This window comes from Colobus angolensis, unplaced genomic scaffold (assembly GCF_000951035.1).
Source record: "Colobus angolensis palliatus isolate OR3802 unplaced genomic scaffold, Cang.pa_1.0 Scaffold206, whole genome shotgun sequence".
In the NCBI taxonomy this organism is placed as follows: domain Eukaryota; kingdom Metazoa; phylum Chordata; class Mammalia; order Primates; family Cercopithecidae; genus Colobus; species Colobus angolensis.
This window is the reverse complement of record NW_012115222.1, coordinates 5,037,892-5,056,266: the sequence shown is the minus strand read 5'-3', so window position 1 is coordinate 5,056,266 and position 18,375 is coordinate 5,037,892. Positions and strand designations below refer to the sequence as shown.

The 18,375-nt window shown below is 41.5% G+C and overlaps 1 protein-coding gene across 1 annotated transcript in view; it reads left to right on the top strand.

Moving 5' to 3' along the window:
* The window catches only part of LOC105511892 (laminin subunit gamma-1), a 105,556-nt gene extending 88,448 nt beyond the window's left edge, over window positions 1-17,108 (top strand). The window contains exons 7-20 of the mRNA XM_011942106.1: window positions 588-686; window positions 779-915; window positions 1,332-1,454; window positions 1,546-1,735; window positions 2,047-2,159; window positions 5,726-5,947; window positions 6,066-6,254; window positions 8,582-8,827; window positions 9,349-9,502; window positions 10,068-10,210; window positions 11,169-11,347; window positions 12,420-12,576; window positions 16,352-16,557; window positions 16,837-17,108. Of these exons, the coding sequence (XP_011797496.1) occupies window positions 588-686; window positions 779-915; window positions 1,332-1,454; window positions 1,546-1,735; window positions 2,047-2,159; window positions 5,726-5,947; window positions 6,066-6,254; window positions 8,582-8,827; window positions 9,349-9,502; window positions 10,068-10,210; window positions 11,169-11,347; window positions 12,420-12,576; window positions 16,352-16,557; window positions 16,837-16,878 (2,200 nt within the window). The 3' untranslated portion in view covers window positions 16,879-17,108. The remainder of the gene's footprint in view (window positions 1-587; window positions 687-778; window positions 916-1,331; window positions 1,455-1,545; window positions 1,736-2,046; window positions 2,160-5,725; window positions 5,948-6,065; window positions 6,255-8,581; window positions 8,828-9,348; window positions 9,503-10,067; window positions 10,211-11,168; window positions 11,348-12,419; window positions 12,577-16,351; window positions 16,558-16,836) is intronic.
* Window positions 17,109-18,375: the final 1,267 nt, after the last annotated feature.

Genomic DNA, 18,375 nt, shown 5'->3' with positions numbered 1-18,375 from the left:
GCATAGTGGCAGGTGCCTATAGTCCCAGCTACTCAGGAGGCTGAGGCAGGAGAATGGCATGAACCTGGGAGGCTGAGCTTGCAGTGAACTGAGATCTCGCCACTGCATTCCAGTCTGGGTGACAGGGCGAGATTCTGTCTCAAAAAAAAAAGAAAAAGACTTTAGGATCCATTTTGTTCTATGTGTATTTCTTTTTTAAAAAATCTGTTGGCTGGGTGCCAGTGGCTCACGCCTGTAATCCCAGCACTTTGGGAAGCCCAGGCGGGGTCAAGAGATCGAGGTCAAGAGATCGAGACCATCCTGGCCAACATTGTAAAACCCTGTCTCTACTTAAAATACAAAATTAGCTGGGTGTGGTGGCATGCACCTGTAGTCCCAGCTACTTGGGAGGCTGAGGTACGAGATTCGCTTGAATCCTGGAGGTGGAGGTTGCAGTGAGCCGAGATAGTGCCACTGCACTCCAGCCTGGGCGACAGTGCGAGACTCTGTCTCAAAAAAGAAAACTGTCTCAAAAAAAAAAAGGGTTGACTTTAATAATAGAATTTTTCTCCCTTCTCTGATTGTTTTATCCATTTTTCATTGAATAGGCCATGCTCTTGTGATCCCTCTGGCAGCATAGATGAATGTAATGTTGAAACAGGAAGATGTGTTTGCAAAGACAATGTCGAAGGCTTCAATTGTGAAAGGTAGTGCATTCTTTCTCCCGCTGCATTGTGTTTTCTCTGTTACCATAGTTCAAGTAAAAAAAAGTAACCGGGTGTGTCTTAATCTTTTTCAGATGCAAACCTGGATTTTTTAATCTGGAATCATCTAATCCTAGGGGTTGCACACCCTGCTTCTGCTTTGGGCATTCTTCTGTCTGTACAAATGCTGTTGGCTACAGTGTTTATTCTATCTCCTCTACCTTTCAGATTGGTAATTTAGACCTCATCCCCCAACCTGTTAGAACTGTGAGACTACACTTAAAATATTTTTAAAAATAAAATCAGTAACTCTTTGAGGGCTTTTTGATGGTTGGCAACACTTTGTATTATTTAGCATGCATAGTTTCTATAGTTTGGCCTTTTAATTTAATGAAAATGTACTTTTGGCTTTAGAATTTCTCTCAATGAATAGTGATTGCAAATGTTATGTAAATAGTAATAAAGTAAAATATAGTTTGAGTGGTATAGCATATATAGGTACTGTTGTAGGATCCATTTATTTAAAAAGGTTTATTGATGCCTTTCTGTATACAAGGTGTGGTCTTACACATTTTTATGGTACATAGAGGACCTGAATTCACGATATTTACAGCGTAAAGTGCTTGTGTTTTCCTTCTCTACCTGCAGATGAGGATGGGTGGCGTGTGGAACAGAGAGATGGCTCTGAAGCGTCTCTTGAGTGGTCCTCTGAGAGGCAAGATATTGCCGTGATCTCAGACAGCTACTTTCCTAGGTACTTCATTGCTCCTGGTAAGTAAGGCTAGAAAGCAGTCTGACTTGCTGTGTGCCTCTGTTTAATCTCAGTCTCACATTCTTGCCCACCATTGTGTCTGCATTCCAGCAAAGTTCTTGGGCAAGCAGGTGTTGAGTTATGGTCAGAACCTCTCCTTCTCCTTTCGAGTGGACAGGCGAGATACTCGCCTCTCTGCAGAAGACCTTGTACTTGAAGGAGCTGGCTTAAGAGTATCTGTGCCCTTGATCGCTCAGGGCAATTCCTATCCAAGTGAGACCACTGTGAAGTATGTCTTCAGGTAAGATAGCCTTCTTTGTAAAATGAGACTTGACTAGCATTGTGAAAGGGGTGTCTTTATTTAAGTTTAACTGGCCTCTAGATATATTTTAAAGAAAACCTTCTGGGTTATTGTGGTGATTTTGTAAAAGGGAGCCTTCCTTTGTTTACCTTTATCTTTTCCAATTGTACTACCAAATCAATAGTCTCATTTTTTGTTTGATTTGACTGTCAGAGCATTGCATTGTTGGTGGCATAAATGAATAAGAAATGTTTCCCCAACATCCAGAATTATCCTTACAGAGGTTAATGTGGCCCTTTCTTTCTCTCCAGGCTCCATGAAGCAACAGATTACCCTTGGAGGCCTGCTCTTACCCCTTTTGAATTTCAGAAGCTCCTAAACAACTTGACCTCTATCAAAATCCGTGGGACATACAGTGAGAGAAGTAAGTTATGATATAATTTAGGAGAGTTGTTTAAAAAGATCGGGTAGAAAGATTCGTGATAATGCAAAAGTTTCTCTTTCCTAATATATAACACTGAGAATTTGTATAACAACCACATTATACATGAATTATATATAAGAACAATGCATTTTTTAACTGCTTTCAAGGACCTGGAAAAAATTTGGTAAAATTAGTAAATAGTATTATTTACTAATTGATTACTCAATTGATCAGTAGGTCAATTGAGAGATTACATTGTATATGAATAGATTTTCTAAAAAACCTAATTATAGGCCAGACGCAGTTACTTACACCTGTAATCCTAGCACTTTGGGAGGCTGAGGTGAGCAGATAACTTGAGGCCAGGAGTTTGAGACCAGTCTGGGCAACATGAAACCCTATCTCTATTAAAAATGCAAAAATTAGCCAGGCGGGGTGGCGAAAGCCTATAATCCCAGCTACTTGGGTGACTGAGGGATGAGAATTGCTGAAACCCGGGAGGCAGTGTTGGCAGTGAGCTGAGCTCATGCCACTGCATTCAAGTCTGGGCAACAGAATGAGAATCTGTCTCAGAAAAAAAAAAAAAAATTCTAATTATAATTCTGCTGGCTCAAGTTGCCTCATCTTCATTTCTTTTTATTTACTGTTATGTAATTATAATTTATAATTTGAGCCATTGGTTAAATTATTAAAAGTCATAAATTATGGAATGATTTTGTTCTAATTTTAGGTGAACAAGAGTTTAAGACTTAAAATTTTTTTTTTTTTTTGAGACGAAGTCTTGCTCTGTCACCCAGGCTGGGGTGCAATAGCATGATCTTGGCTCACTGCAACCTGTACCTCCCGGTTCAAGTGATTCTTCTGCTCAGCCTCCCAAGTAGCTGGGATTACAGGCATGCCCTACCATACCCGGCTAATTTTTGTATTTTTAGTAGAGATGGGGTTTCACCATGTTAGCCAGGCTGGTCTCAAACTCCTGACCTCAGGTGATTCCCCCGCCTCAACCTCCAAAAGTGCTGGGATTACAGGCATGAGCCCCTGCACCTGGCCAAATTTTTTTTTTCCTAAAAAAATGTTTTAAACAAGGACCTTTTTCTCTAGCAAGGTACAGCTATTTGGGGAGGTGGAGTTAGTGATGATGTGGTATTGGGAGAGGCATCTGCAGCTTAGATGTGTTGATTTTTGAGAAGCCTGTGTGAATATCCAGATAAAAATGGCTTATAAGTAGTTAGAAATATGAATCTGGGGCTTAGGAAGAGATTAGGACTAGAGATCCAGATTTAGAAGGTTGTCAACATATGGGCAATAATTTTTAAACTTGAAAATATGATAGAAAATATAGATGGGAAAGAAGGATGGAATCCTGGAAACAGTTAAGGTCCATGCTCTGAGACCCAAGGGCAACATGGCAAAACCCCATCTCTACTAAAAAGTACAAAAAATTAGCAGAGTATGGTGGTGCACGCCTGTAGTACCAGCTTCTCAGGAGGCTGAGGTGAGAGGATCACGTGCGCTCAGGAGATCAAGGCTGCAGTGAGCAGTAATTGCGCTACTGCACTCCAGCCTGGCCAATGGAGTGTGACCCTGTCTCAAAAAAATAAAATAAATAAATAAAACCCAAGGGAGAAAAAGAGTTTTAAGAAAGAGAAACAATTAACAAGTTTAGGAAGCTAGCATCATTGGGTTTTAGATTGGGTGATTCCTTAATCATTGCTGGGTTTTTGTTTTTAGGAAGTGTTAAAACTGTCCAGGCGTGGTGGCTCACGCCCGTCATTCCAGCACTTTGGGAGGCTGAGGCAGGAGGATTGCTTGAGGCTAGGTGTTCAAGACCAGCCTGGGCAACATAGCAAGATTCTGTCTCTATAAATCAAAAAAATTAGCTGGGCGTGGTGGCACACACCTGTGGTCCTAGCTACCTCGGAGGCTGAGGGCAGGGGGATGCGTGAGCCCAACAGGTTGAGCCCACAGTGAGCTGTGATCATGTCATTGCATACCAGCCTGAGTTTACAGAGTGGATCTATCTCAATCAATCAATCAATCAATCAATCAATGGGGGGAGGGTGTGAAACTGAAAGATCACAGTGCTTTAAAAAGTAATTTGAAATTGAGGAAGTAAAATACAGAATGTTCTGTTAAGAAGTTTGGCTATGAGGAAAAGACATGGACTATAATTTGGCAGTAGGGACAAGATCGATGAAAGAGTATTTTTAGAATGGGGAGACTTAAAGATGTTTAGAATTGGAAGCACAGTAAACCATAAAGTCACATCTCATGACCTAACTAGGCAAGAGAAACCTGTAAACATACTAAAGCAGTACGTTTAGGGTAGTAATGGAGGTGTCCTTCAGCCTTAGGTGGTCAATTTTCAAATGAATTTTATAAACAGCAAGTGCTATTTCATAACATGAAAAATACGCTTTAAGCATAAGACTACAAAACCCTAGAGAAGAATGGAGATTACAGGGAAATGTGATGGTGTTACTGAGGCCTCTACCTCTCTGATAAAATGTTCCTGCTGATGCTTGTATCGGGGCACCACTGGATTGGATGAACCGTTGGTCTAATGCAATATAAGATTTCCTCTGATTTCTTATAGAAATGGAAAAGCATTGGGCTTTGGAGTAATTGTATACTTGTAAGAAGTAACCTTGAGTATTAGAACTTTACTTGAGAGTTTTTGTTTTTTGTTTTTTGGGTTTTTTTTGGCTGTTTTACAGAGGACAGAAATTATATAACCTGAGTATTACCTGTTGACAGGTACTTTCCTGTCTGTCTTATCCTTGAATTCTGTAGTTAGTGCCTGCTTTTGTAGCAAAAGAATGAAAACACTGCTTAATGGCTATAGATGTAAACTCTTTTTTCCCCCACACTCTTGCTCATATCTCTTCTCACTTCAAATGATTGTCTAATGCTTTTCATTTTTCACATAGGTGGGGACTGTAAAATTCAGCAAATCTAAGGGTATGTGTGTGTGTTTTAAAAAATATAAAAGTTTGGGCCAGGCATAGTGGCTCACGCCTGTAATCCCAGCACTTTGGGAGGCCGAAGTAGGCTGATCACCTAAGGTCAGGAGTTCGAGATCAGCCTGGCCAACATGGTGAAACCCCATCTCTACTAAAAAAAAAAAATTAGCCAGGCATGGTGGCACGCACCTGTAATCCCGGCTACTCAAGAGGCTGAGACAGGAGAATTGCTTGAACCCAGAAGACAGAGGTTGCAGTGAGCCAAGATCACACCACTGCACTCCAGCCTGGGAGACGGAGTGAGACTCCATCTCAATAAATAAATAAATAAATAAACAAATTAATAAATAAAATAAAAGTTTGCTATACCACCACTCCAGATACTTAGCACTCAGTACCACATGATTTTTCTAAATGCTGTTTTCTAATTCTCTTCTCCAGGGGATAGACGTGGGTATCTTGTTTAGTGTATCAGAGCCCAGTTAAGCTAATGGCTGGTTTTCTCTGGAATTTGGGGTCTAGTTACTTTTTAGTGTTACTGAGTTTACACAAGGTTTGGAAAACAAGCCAGTTTGGTGATTTTCTTTTCCTCACCATACACAGGTGCTGGATATTTGGATGATGTCACCCTGGCAAGTGCTCGTCCTGGGCCTGGAGTCCCTGCAACTTGGGTGGAGTCCTGCACCTGTCCTGTGGGATATGGAGGGCAGTTTTGTGAGATGTGCCTTTCAGGTTACAGAAGAGAAACTCCTAGTCTTGGACCATACAGTCCATGTGTGCTTTGCACCTGCAGTGGACACAGCGAGACCTGTGATCCTGAGACAGGTGAGATGATCTTTGGCAGCTCTTAGATCTAACTTCTCTTTAGCACTTGGGTAGAAAGTGCTCATTGTCTTCTGTACTTGTACACTTGCCTGTTTTCTCACACCTGCCCTCCAAATAGGTGTTTGTAACTGCAGAGACAATACGGCTGGCCCGCACTGTGAGAAGTGCAGTGATGGGTACTATGGAGATTCAACTGCAGGAACCTCCTCTGATTGCCAGCCCTGTCCGTGTCCCGGAGGCTCAAGTTGTGCTGTTGTCCCCAAGACAAAAGAGGTGGTGTGCACCAACTGTCCTACTGGCACCACTGGTAAGTCTGCTCGCTCTATCTGCTTTCAGTGTTCCATTCTATAAAAAGACCTTGGGGAAAGGGGCTTCGAGGTTGTTTTGGATCTTTGTGTTTGGTTCAGTTTCAGTGGTTATGGTTTTCCTAATAGGAAACTGAGGCTCACTCTCTTTGTTTCCTTCCATCTGTCTTTTGGGTATCTCCTGATTGTCTCTGTCTCTCAACCAAGGGCTTTCATGTCACCTTGATCTACCATCTCCCCTTTAGGTGATCAAATCTCATCTTTAGGATTCAAAAGCCTTTCTATATGATAGCTAAGTTTGTATTTCCAGCTCTGACACCTCTCCTGAGCTACATACTTGCCATTTCCACTTGGGTGGTGGGCTAGAAGCCTTCCACTTGCCTTTCCACATCCCTGTTCACCTTTCTGCACCCTGGTTGAGAACTGCATGCACTGCATCAAATGCCAGGCTCCATTTGCATTCAGACAGCAGGAAGCACATACGGGAGCTCACAGAGAAGGAAGAGGGTGAGGACAGAGTATTTATCCCATGGCCCCTTCTCTATGGGGTTCTCTGGATTGATGACCTCAAATCAAAGTTCTCAGCTCCTGGCAGACCCTGTCCAAACAGCTCTTTTCACCTTTAAGTTCTGCTAGCTGTTCCACCCACCACCTGAGGCCCAGGGTATGGAGCCTGTCTCAAGTGCTACACTCTCCTCGCAGTTTCCCTACACTCCGTGCTGATTTGATTGTGTCAGCCATTTTCTGCTGCCATCTTGATTCACATAGCCTAAGGAACTCAAATTTAAACAAATCCAAGTTAAATATTTGATTTCCTCCCTTTTCTTCAACCCTTTGTTTCTCCTCCAGTCTTGTTCATCTTAGTAAATATGCTGCCATTAGCCTAGTGGCTCAAGCTGAAACCTCAGGGCTTATACTTGATTCATCTTCCTTTCAAGTCCTAGAAACAGTCAGCATATCTTACTGATTTTATCTCAGATCTGACCACTTTTCACCACTTCCACCGTCACTACCCAGGTTCAAACCTATTATCTCTCACCTGGGATTGCCTAATTGTTCTCCCTGCTTCACCTGCTCCCCTACAGTGGCTCCAATCTCCACATGAAAGCCAAAATGGTCCTTTAAAAATGTACCTCACATTACACCACTTTTAAACCCTCCAGTAGCTTCTTAATACACTAAAACCAAATCCCTTACTTACTCTGACCTCCATGCTCCTATATGGGTTTGAACTGCTTCCATGGCTTATCTTGTTTTCTCTGAAACTTTCTTCCCTTGGATAATATCCTGGCTGGTCTCTTCTCTATCTTTCCATTGCTATCCCAACGTCATCTTCTTACAGAGGTTTTCCCTACCCACCAGTATAAAGTAGCCCTCACCTTCACCCCATCATGTTGCTCTATTTTGTTTAAATTTTTTGTGCTTCTCCCTATCTGAAGTAATCTTGTTTATTTGTGTGTCTGTGTATTGGTCTTCACCAACCGCTGCATAAGCTTCATGAGAGCAGAGACCTTATCCACCTTGTTCACATCGTCCTAATGACCTAGAGCAGCGCTGGCTGTTATGTAGTAGAGCTCAGAAAATACTTGTTGAATGAATTAATAAACCTCGGATTCACCAGAAATTTTAGGCTAATTCAGGCCCTACTGGTTACAAAGATATCGTGAGCCCAACTTGAACTAATCATAGTAGGTAAGTGGAAAAGGAAGGGTGAGGAGCGGTGAATTTAGGACAGTGGAAAGAGCCCTGGATTCTAGCTCTCCCTCTCTACCTCTCAGTTCTTTGGTTGCAGGCAAATTACTTACCCTCTCTCTTCCTTGAGCTATAATATTTAATACAAGCAGGTAGCAACTGATGATTTCTAAGTTCTCTTCTAACATACCCTGATTTTGTACCAATTGATACTGATTAACAAGGATTAGCACATGCCTGTTACATTTGAAGAGAATGGTTCTGCTTACCCTGTTGTGTGGGAAACCTGTGGTGTCAAGAGTGGCACTTCACCTCTTTTAATATCTGCCAAAACAACGTATACGAATGTACTATCCTTTGAGACTGGAGAGGTTTATAAACCTTGGGCTTAACTCATTTACAGAGCACTTTTAATAGATGATTTGGGTTGATTGTCACAACAATTGAAGTGAAGTAGGCAGACCAGGTGCTTCCTTTCTAGTGAGGAAATAGAGATGTGCTCAAGGTCACTCTGGTGGTCTGGCCTCATGCCAGGGCTGCAGCCCAGGTCCTTTGCCCTCCATTGCACCATGTCTTCTCTCATGTGATGATTACTCTGGACTTTCTTTCTCATAACATCAGATTGTCTCATCCCCAGGTAAGAGATGTGAGCTCTGTGATGATGGCTACTTTGGAGACCCCCTGGGTGGAAACGGCCCTGTGAGACTTTGCCGCCTGTGCCAGTGCAATGACAACATCGATCCCAATGCAGTTGGGAATTGCAATCGCTTGACAGGAGAATGCCTGAAGTGCATCTATAATACTGCTGGCTTCTATTGTGACCGGTGCAAAGACGGATTTTTTGGAAATCCCCTGGCTCCCAATCCAGCAGACAAATGCAAAGGTAATCAGCCTTTAACCAGATTCTGTCACAGTTAAATGCCCCTTTATTGTGAGAATTCCTGTGTGTCTCTTAAAATACGTATAGTTGTTTAGTCCAATAGAAGTACATTGTGAACTGCTTTTGTCATTTAAAATTTTCTAGTCACCACATTAAAAAAGTATAAAGAAGGACAGTCATGGCGGCTGACACCTGTGGTCCCATAAAAAGAAACAGGTGAAATGAATACTAATGTATTTTATTTAATATATCTAACATATTATTTCTTATTGTAATCAATAAAAGTTATTAATGAAATATATATTCTTTCTCATGCGAAGCCTTGAAAATCCATTGCATATCTCACATTTATAGCACATCTCAATTCAGACCAGCCAGCCACATTTAAAGTGCTCAGTAGCCACATGTGACCAGCAGCTACCAACCTGGCAACACAAGTCTAAAGAATCTCTTTGGATTGTTTATATTTTAGTATTTCTCTCAGGTGATTTGTGTCTTTTGCTGTCTCTGTCTTCCTGCCTTAGCCTGCAATTGCAATCTGTATGGGACAGTGAAGCAGCAGAGCAGCTGTAACCCCGTGACGGGGCAGTGTGAATGTTTGCCTCACGTGACTGGCCAGGACTGTGGTGCTTGTGACCCTGGATTCTACAACCTGCAGAGTGGGCAAGGCTGTGAGAGGTGAGACATAGGTGCCTTTGGTGGAAGTAATCTTTGCTTTTTCTGTTATAAAAAATGAATTTTTATAAGTTACATTTAATAGTTGACTGTTTAGAAATTACTGGAGTGCCTAATGTAGGCAAGGCATCCTTCAGGGGCGATGCTGGAGAATTGTAATAAAGCTATTGAAAGAAAGGAGTGGAGCACAGTGGCCCCAGCTGTGCCAGAATCGCCTGAGCAACCTTTTAAAAGTACAAATTGCCAGGTCCTGTCTGAGGCACTTAGAATCAGACCCTCCAGGGTTGCAGCCTGGGAACTTCTGTTTTCAAAGTTGTTACTTAGTATCCATACAGTCCCAGGTTGGAGAACGCTGGTAGCAGTTAAGTTAGGAAAAGAAGTTCTGAATACCACTCATGAAAATTACTTGAACATTAGGGGCTTAATAACCCTTAACATTCCATCTTAGTAACGCTTACCATTCAGTTTTCTGATACAAGATCAGTGCTATACTAAAAAAAAAAAAAAAAAAAGTTTTGCTTAAAATCTTTTTTTTTTGCCTGAGAAAATGTCCTGTGTTCATTTTCAGGTGTGACTGCCATGCCTTGGGCTCCACCAATGGGCAGTGTGACATCCGCACCGGCCAGTGTGAGTGCCAGCCTGGCATCACCGGTCAGCACTGTGAGCGCTGTGAGGTCAACCACTTTGGGTTTGGACCTGAAGGCTGCAAACGTAAGGGGTGGTGGTGGCATACAACTCTAAGCCTCCCCTAATTCTAGTTAGTGTCTTAAGGCCAGAAAAGACTTTGACAGCCTCCGTCTAGCCGCTTGGCTCATAGTCAGGGCTGTACCTAAGTCATCATAGATGCTTTATTTGATGAATAGTATCCATTTCTAAAACTCTGCAGATGAAAGCCTTCTCTGGTTTCTTTGTATGTTTTCTTTTATAACATTTCTGATTCTTCCTTTTTCCAATCTTTTATTTTTTCCAAGGAAGTCTTCCTTTGATTACTGAGCTTTCCCACTGTGGTTAACAAAACTTCTTTATGGATTGCATTCTTAGTGCAGATAATGAAATAGTGGAGGATTCTGTTCACGATGTGTTTGTTGACTTACTGGCTGTAGTTGCTTCCCACCCTTGGGGCCCTTTTGGTATGATTACGTATAAACATCTGCTTCTCTTTGGCATAAACACTTGCCTGGAATTGGGCCTCAGAACAGATTGGCTTTTGCTTTCTGAATTCCTTCATTTCTCCTGTGGAATGTAGCATAAGTGATTGACTCAGTTCAGAGAACACAGTGAATAAACAATCTATAAGATAATGCAAAAGAAGCATTAGCATTTGGGTTTTCTAGTTCCTTAGAGAAATATTAAACAGTGGAGAATTGAAGGTAGAGATGAATTCTTGAAGTGCGTGAAAAGAGCACTGAGACTTTCATAACTTCTCTAATTACTAAGTAACCTGAAGTGTGTCCCAAAGGTTGCACATTTTACTTTAAAGCTCATTTTGACTTTAAAAACTGTCAGTTTTCTCTGCTAAACAGACTTAGCCATTTAATATCTCATAAATAGTCCTGTTTTTCAGAAAATTATAACAATAGTATAGTCAGCTTATTGTTGCCAGTCTGAATTAAGAGATATACTCTTCCTTCTTTTGCTAATTATGTATTATTTTCTCCTTATTCTGCAGCCTGTGACTGTCATCCCGAGGGGTCTCTTTCACTTCAGTGCAAAGACGATGGTCGCTGTGAATGCAGAGAAGGCTTTGTGGGAAATCGCTGTGACCAGTGTGAAGAAAACTATTTCTACAATCGGTCTTGGCCTGGCTGCCAGGAATGTCCAGCTTGTTACCGTTTGGTAAAGGATAAGGTAAGCTGTCAATAGTGCATTCATTTATTCTTCCAGCAGACACTGAGTGGAAACTTACTGTGCACTAATCTCTATAGAAAAAGTGGTGAACAAGATAGATGTGGTCCCTATTCTTAAAGACTTATGTTCCAGTTGGGAGGCAAATAATAAAAAATAAATAAACAAAACAAACACTGAGATAAGTGCCAGGAAGAATACAAATGGAGAATAACTGGGGGAAACTACTTTATATAAGGCCTCTCTACAGAATTCATCTAAGGTGAGATCTTATGGATACGAAGGAATGAGCCAAGTGAAAAGTAATGGTAGGTTTGTTCCAGGCAGAAGGAACCTGGTATTCAGAGGCCTGGGAGCTGGAGAGTGGCTGGAGCCTGCTGAGTGCAGAGAGTGTGATCTGTGGTAAGACTGGAGAGGTTGGTAGGGACAGGTTATATGGGACCATGATGACTATAGTAAGAAGTTTAGATTTGATCCGAAATCCAATAAGAATGCATTGAAGAAACTCTTAAAATCTAGGAAATCCAGATTATATTTTAAGAGGAGCACTTTTGACTGCTGTGTGAACAATGATGGTTAGAAATGGGGCTTAATGGGAAGCCTCAATTGGATTGGATAAATATGCGTGTTTGGGGACAGGATAGGGAAAGAAAAGAATAAGGATGTGTCTTGGGTGTTTTGCTTAAGGTAGCTGGAGGCCTTATTTACTGAGATGGAGAATTCATCAGGGAGAATAGAGGTAAGAGGTATAATTTTGGCTGTTAAGTTTGAGATACCTATCAGAGAGCTGAGTGGAGATATCACGAAGGTAATCTGACACTCAAGGGAGAGGTCAGAGCTGGAGAACCATCAGCATGCAGTCTTTAAAGTCAAAGGAATGGCTCTGAAGGTTTTCTTTTGAAGCCAGAAAAATAAAGAAAAACTAGCCATGTCTTCTCTTCAGAAGTAGACATCCGTGGAGTGGATAGAACTACATATTCATGGAGTGCCCATGATTCCTGCAGGAAGTGTGATTGAGTTCTTCAGGAATACTTGTGTGTCCTACCTTTCCCTTTTCTTTCTTCCGTATGTTTAGGTTGCTGATCATCGAGTGAAGCTCCAGGAATTAGAGAGTCTCATAGCAAACCTTGGAACTGGGGATGAGATGGTGACGGATCAAGCCTTCGAGGATAGACTAAAGGAAGCAGAGAGGGAAGTTATGGACCTCCTTCGTGAGGCCCAGGATGTCAAAGGTATGCGTGATTGAACAGTGCGTGACTTCAGTGAGGTGGACCAATCTTTAGATGTGGGTCCTAAAGCAAGGTTAATTAGTATGGTTTTATAAAATTCTTTCTCCGTTTTTAAACTACTTGGTGGATTATAAATTATTTCATTTTTTAAACACTAATTCAAAAAACAACCTGACAAACTTACTACTTTAAGATATAGTAACCGTAGGGTGATTTTCCAACAGATAAAAAACTATTTGATATTGAAATTCCAAGCATTTTTTGAATCTGTTCTATTACAGGATGTCTTAAAATAGTTTTAAAAATCATTAAAGGCATGCGTTTTCATAAGCTGCTTTTTTTTTTTTTTTTTGAGCCAGAGTCACTCTGTCACCGAGGCTGGAGTACAGTGGCCCGATCTTGGCTCACTGCAACCTCCACCTCCCAGGTTCAAGTGATTCTCCTGCCTCAGCCTCCCGGGTAGCTGGGATTACAGGCATGCACCACCATGCCCGGCTAATTTTGTATTTTTAGTAGAGATGGAGTTTCTCCAGGTTGGTCAGGCTGGTTTCAAATTCCCGGCCTCAGGTGATCTGCCCGCCTTGGCTCCCAAAATGCTGGGATTACAGGCGTGAGCCACTGCCCCCGGCTTTTCCTAATATTTTTATGAGTTTATATTTTATGTTGAGGGAAGGTGTAGGGAGGAGTTTTGGAGGGATTTGTGCCACAGTAAAAAACGAAATAATGGATGCATTTGTATTATTTATAAGAGGATTGGCTCGGCTTTTATCATGTACATTGTCTTTCCCGATGATTTATTAAGCTAGTGTTAATAAGTCAAGTAGCCAACCACCAAGTTGTTTTGCTGGTTCTGTCTGTGACCTCCGCCCAAAACTGTCTTGTGGCATATATTCACCAAATTTCATGTGGTCGCCAGTCTCCAGGATAGCCCACAAGGATCCTCACTTCTGGTATTTGCACCCTTGTGTTTCTCATTGAATCTGAGCTGATCCGTAATAAACAGTATGGTACAAATGATAGTATGATTTCTGAGGCTGCATCACAAAAGGCATTATGACTTACACTGTGGTCTCTTGGATTGCTCACAGCTATTGACTGAATATTTATGTTTCCCAAAATTCATATGTTGAAATTCTAACCTCCAATGTGATGGTATTAGAAGGTGGGGTCTTTGGCAGGTGATTAAATTATGAGGCCAGAGCTTTTACGAGTGGGATGAGAGCCCTTATAAAAAAGACTTTGGAGAGCTCCTGGCCCTTTCACTGTGTGGGAACCCAATGAGAAGAAAGTCCTTACAAACGAGGAAGTGGGCTCACCAGACATTGAATCTGCCAGTGCCTTGATCTTAGACTTCCCATCCTCTAGAACTGTGAGAAATAAACTGCTGTTGTTTATGAGCCACCCAAGTCTATAGCATTCTTTTTTTTTCCCCCCGAAATAGGGTTTTTCTTACTCTGTTGCCCAGGCTGGAATGCAGTGCCGTGATCATGGCTCCCTGCAGCCTCGACTTCCCTGGGCTCAGGTGATCCTCCCACCTCTCTTCCTGTGGGAAGTACAGGTAGCTGGAACCTGTAGCTAGAACTACAGGTTCATGCCATCACACTGGTTAATTTTTGTATTTTTTGTAGAAATGGGGTTTCACCACGTTGTCCAGGCTGCTGTGGTATTCTTTTCTAGCAGCCAGAACAGACTAAGATACTTGGGAAAGCCAGCTGCTATGGCCAGGGACACTCAAGCAGCCCACTGGAAATGTGTTATGTTGAGAGGAACTGAGGCCTGCCAACAGCCAGCAATATGTCAGCTATGTGAATAAACCCTCCCCAGCCCCAGTTGAGACTTCGAGATGACTGCAGTCCTGATTAGCATCTGACTGTAACCTCATGAGAAAGACCCCACAGTACACGCACCTGTCTCATCTCTCAAATTCCTGATCCACAGAAATGGAGTGATAATAGTCACCAAGTTTTGGGGTAATGTGTAACAGCAATGTTAACCAAAACACCTTGTTGTCTTAATTTTTTTTTCTTTTTTAGCATACAGCTAGACTGCATTTCCCTGCATCCTTTCAGCTGTGTGGGGCCATATACCTATTGTCTGGTTAATGAAATGTGTGAGGAACTAATGTATGTCATTTCCAAGACCCTGAAATATCTCCCATGTATTCTCCTTTGCTTTTTTTTTTTCTTTAGTTGACAAGATGCAGAAAGGATTCAACAGAGGAGATTTAGATGTTTGGTGGAATGAGCCTGAGTCTCCAAATGACTGCATGTGTATTTGCCACACTCCTGACCCACATTGAATTTTATTTGTTAAGCCACTGCGATTTCAGGATTTGGATAATAATACTTAGGAGTATTTACTGTAATTAATACAAGACCTATGATTCAGGAGTGATGAAACTTTATAAGGTGGCTTGGGATTTTAACAATCATAGCAGCCTATTTGATTGTTCTGCCCTTAGAAATAGCTCAGAGGTTGAGATTGCCAGGGTAAACAGGGGTTAGAACTTGGAGATAACAATTGGGCTTTTAAGTAGAGTGTAAGCCAGTTCCTGTGGGGACTATAGCACCACATTTTTTTTTTTTTTTTTTGAGCCAGAGTCACTCTGTCACCGAGGCTGGAGTACAGTGGCCCGATCTTGGCTCACTGCAACCTCCGCCTCCTGGGTTCAAGTGGTTCTCCTGCGTCAGCCTCCCGAGTACCTGGGACTACAGGCACATGCCCACCGTGCCCGGATAATTTTTTGTATTTTGAGTAGAGATGGCGGTTCACCGTGTTAGCCAGGATGGTCTTGATCTCCTGACCTCGTGATTCACCCACCTCGGCCTCACAAAGTGCTGGGATTACAGGCGTGAGCCACAGCGCCCAGCCAAAAAATGTTTACATTATCAAATAATTGAGTAACCCTCCAAGCAGGACCACCATACACAGTTAGGCAGGAGTTTGTAGAATATCACCTCTGCACATGCATTTGGTAGCCCCACTTCAGTTTGGTTTTTTCCAAACCTGTATTCATCTTTATTGATCTTACCTTTGACTTCTCATCTTTTTTTATTTTTTATTTTGTTTTTACGTTCCTTAGAAAATTTAGACCCCAACAAAACCTGACGATACATGAGAGTTTTAATAATAACAGGTTATATTTTATCTTTTGATTTGTTAGGACCTGAGTATGAGATTTAAGTTGAATGAGCATATTAATAAAGAATAATTTTAAGAACTATTCAAAAACAGAGATCAGTTTGAAAGAAATTACACTAATATGCTGGGGCATGGGGGTGGCAGAAGAGTCTATTTAGTTTAAAATGCAAAATGAGTTCAATTTGTCATACTTCAACATCTGTTTTAAACCTAGTTTTTTTCTGGGTTTTGAAAAATGTTTGGCTTTTAGGGCTGGCAGCATTTTTAACAACATTGTATATTTATGACTAAATCGCATGTGCTGGTATTAAAGTCAGTCGTTCTTGCCTTCATCAAACATTCCTTGGGTGTCTTCTCTTTGCCATCCATTGCATAAGACCAGCGATATAGTGATGAGTAAGAAAGAGTTCATAGTCAAGTGGGCAGATGGGCATACGGTTGGATAAGTGTGATGAGTATACAGAGAAGGACCTACTGGGCCTGGTAAAGGCTGTCCAACTATGCCAGGGGCTTTGCAGAAACCTAGCAGAAAGCTGCTATGTTTGAAGAGTAAAGATACATAGGGCCTCAGATTTCATGTGAGATGATATGATCCTCTTCAGATAATTTACAGACTTTCTTCTGCAAACCATTTTAGATGTTGACCAGAATTTGATGGATCGCCTACAGAGAGTGAATAACACTCTGTCCAGCCAAATTAGCCGTTTACAAAATATCCGGAATACCATTGAAGAGACTGGAAACTTGGCTGAACAAGCACGTGCCCATGTAGAGAACACAGAGAGGTTGATTGAAATCGCGTCCAGAGAACTTGAGAAAGCAAAAGTCGCTGCTGCCAATGTGGTAAGTGATTGCAAACGTCTGAGGTGGGGATGGGGGAGGCCCTTGGGATTTGTAGCAAGTCTGTTACTGGCAGTGGAGTGCTTCTTCAACTAAATTGACTCCATGCATCTTTCTGTTTGTCCCTAATTATGGAGCAAGAAAGCCACGTTGCTCATAGTTGGCATGAAAGAGTTATTACAAACTGGATAAAAACCAAGGGACATCTGGGTTATTTCTCTAGCTTTGTTCCTTCTATGGTACTAGGCAGTTTAATCTTCCTTTATCCTTTACTGAAAATAGAATCTGCAGTCGAGGGTGGTGATATTAAATAAAGATCTCTGAAAATAAGAAGAGGCATTCTTGGGGCCAGGCGCGGTGGCTCACGCCTGTAATCCCAGCACTTTGGGAGGCCGGGGTGGGCGGATCACCTGAGGTCAGGAGTTCAAGACCAGCCTGGCCAACATGGAGAAACCCCGTCTCTACTAAAAGTACAGAATTAGCCTGGCGTGGTGGCAGGCGCCTGTAACCCCAGCTACTCGGGAGGCTGAGGCAGGAGAACCACTTGACCCAGGAGGCAGAGGTTGCGGTGAACTGAGATTGTGCCATTGCACTTCTGCCTCGGCAACGAGAGTAAAACTCCATCTCAAAAAAAAAAAAAAAGGAAGAGGCATTCTTTTTGCCCTCTAACCCTCTAACAAAAATTTAGTTTTGATTCTTGCTTTATTAAATTTAAATAATTCAGTCTTTTGAGAATAAGTGCTTTATTTCCTGTGCAGTCAGTCACTCAGCCAGAATCTACAGGGGACCCAAACAACATGACTCTTTTGGCAGAAGAGGCTCGAAAGCTTGCTGAACGGTAACTTCTGGATCTCTATTTAATGGTTAAGTTGTGGCTTCCGTTATGGTGTGTGTGTGTGTTGTCTTATTCCATAACCCGGAAACACTTTCCACATAACCCACTTTTGCAAGCTTTGCTCTCTTTTCTAAGATGTTATCAGCTGTGTATACTCTTTTCTTCCTTTTAGTTTTACATTAGAATATTCACACTTTGAATATTGGAATACAGTGGCTTAAAGACAATTCATATTTATATATCTCAAAACCATAACATTTTTAGATTTTTAACTTATTTAAGACTGTAATAACTGAGTGAAACTAGCAGATTGTTGTTAATAAAGATTAGGCATGGGATTTATGATTAGATAAATGATGTCTTGCTGGAATACACAGTTTTATATATACATTACTCTCAATTAAATTTAAAAATAGTTTTTCTGAAGAATTATAATTATAAACATTTTCTGTTATACCAATAATTTTTTTGGAAAATATTCTCATCTCAGTTTTAGAAGGCTATTCATAAATTCAGCCCCACTGAAATGATCGCAAAATTCCAAATGAATGAGATTTTCCAATATTTGTAGAATTCTTGCCCATGTTAGTATATGTACATATAATAAAGTAGTTTGGGCGCAGTGGCTCATGCCTGTAATCCCAGCACTGTGGGAGGCCGAGGCAGGTGGATCACCTAAGGTCAGGAGTTCGAGACCAGCCTGGCCAACATGGCGAATCCCATTTCTACTAAAGACACATTAGCTGGGCATGGTGGCGTATGCATGTAATACCAGCTACTCAAGAGGCTGAGGCAGGAGAATTGCTTGAACCAGGAGGCAGAGGTTGCAATAAGCCAAGATTGCACCACTGCACTCCAGCCTGAGTGACAGAGCGAGACTCCATTTCAAAAAATAATAATAATAATAAAGTAATAAAGTAAGCATTACCTAAATTTTACTTATTTCCCTATCAGATGGTTGTTTCTTTTTTTTTTTTTTTTTTTTT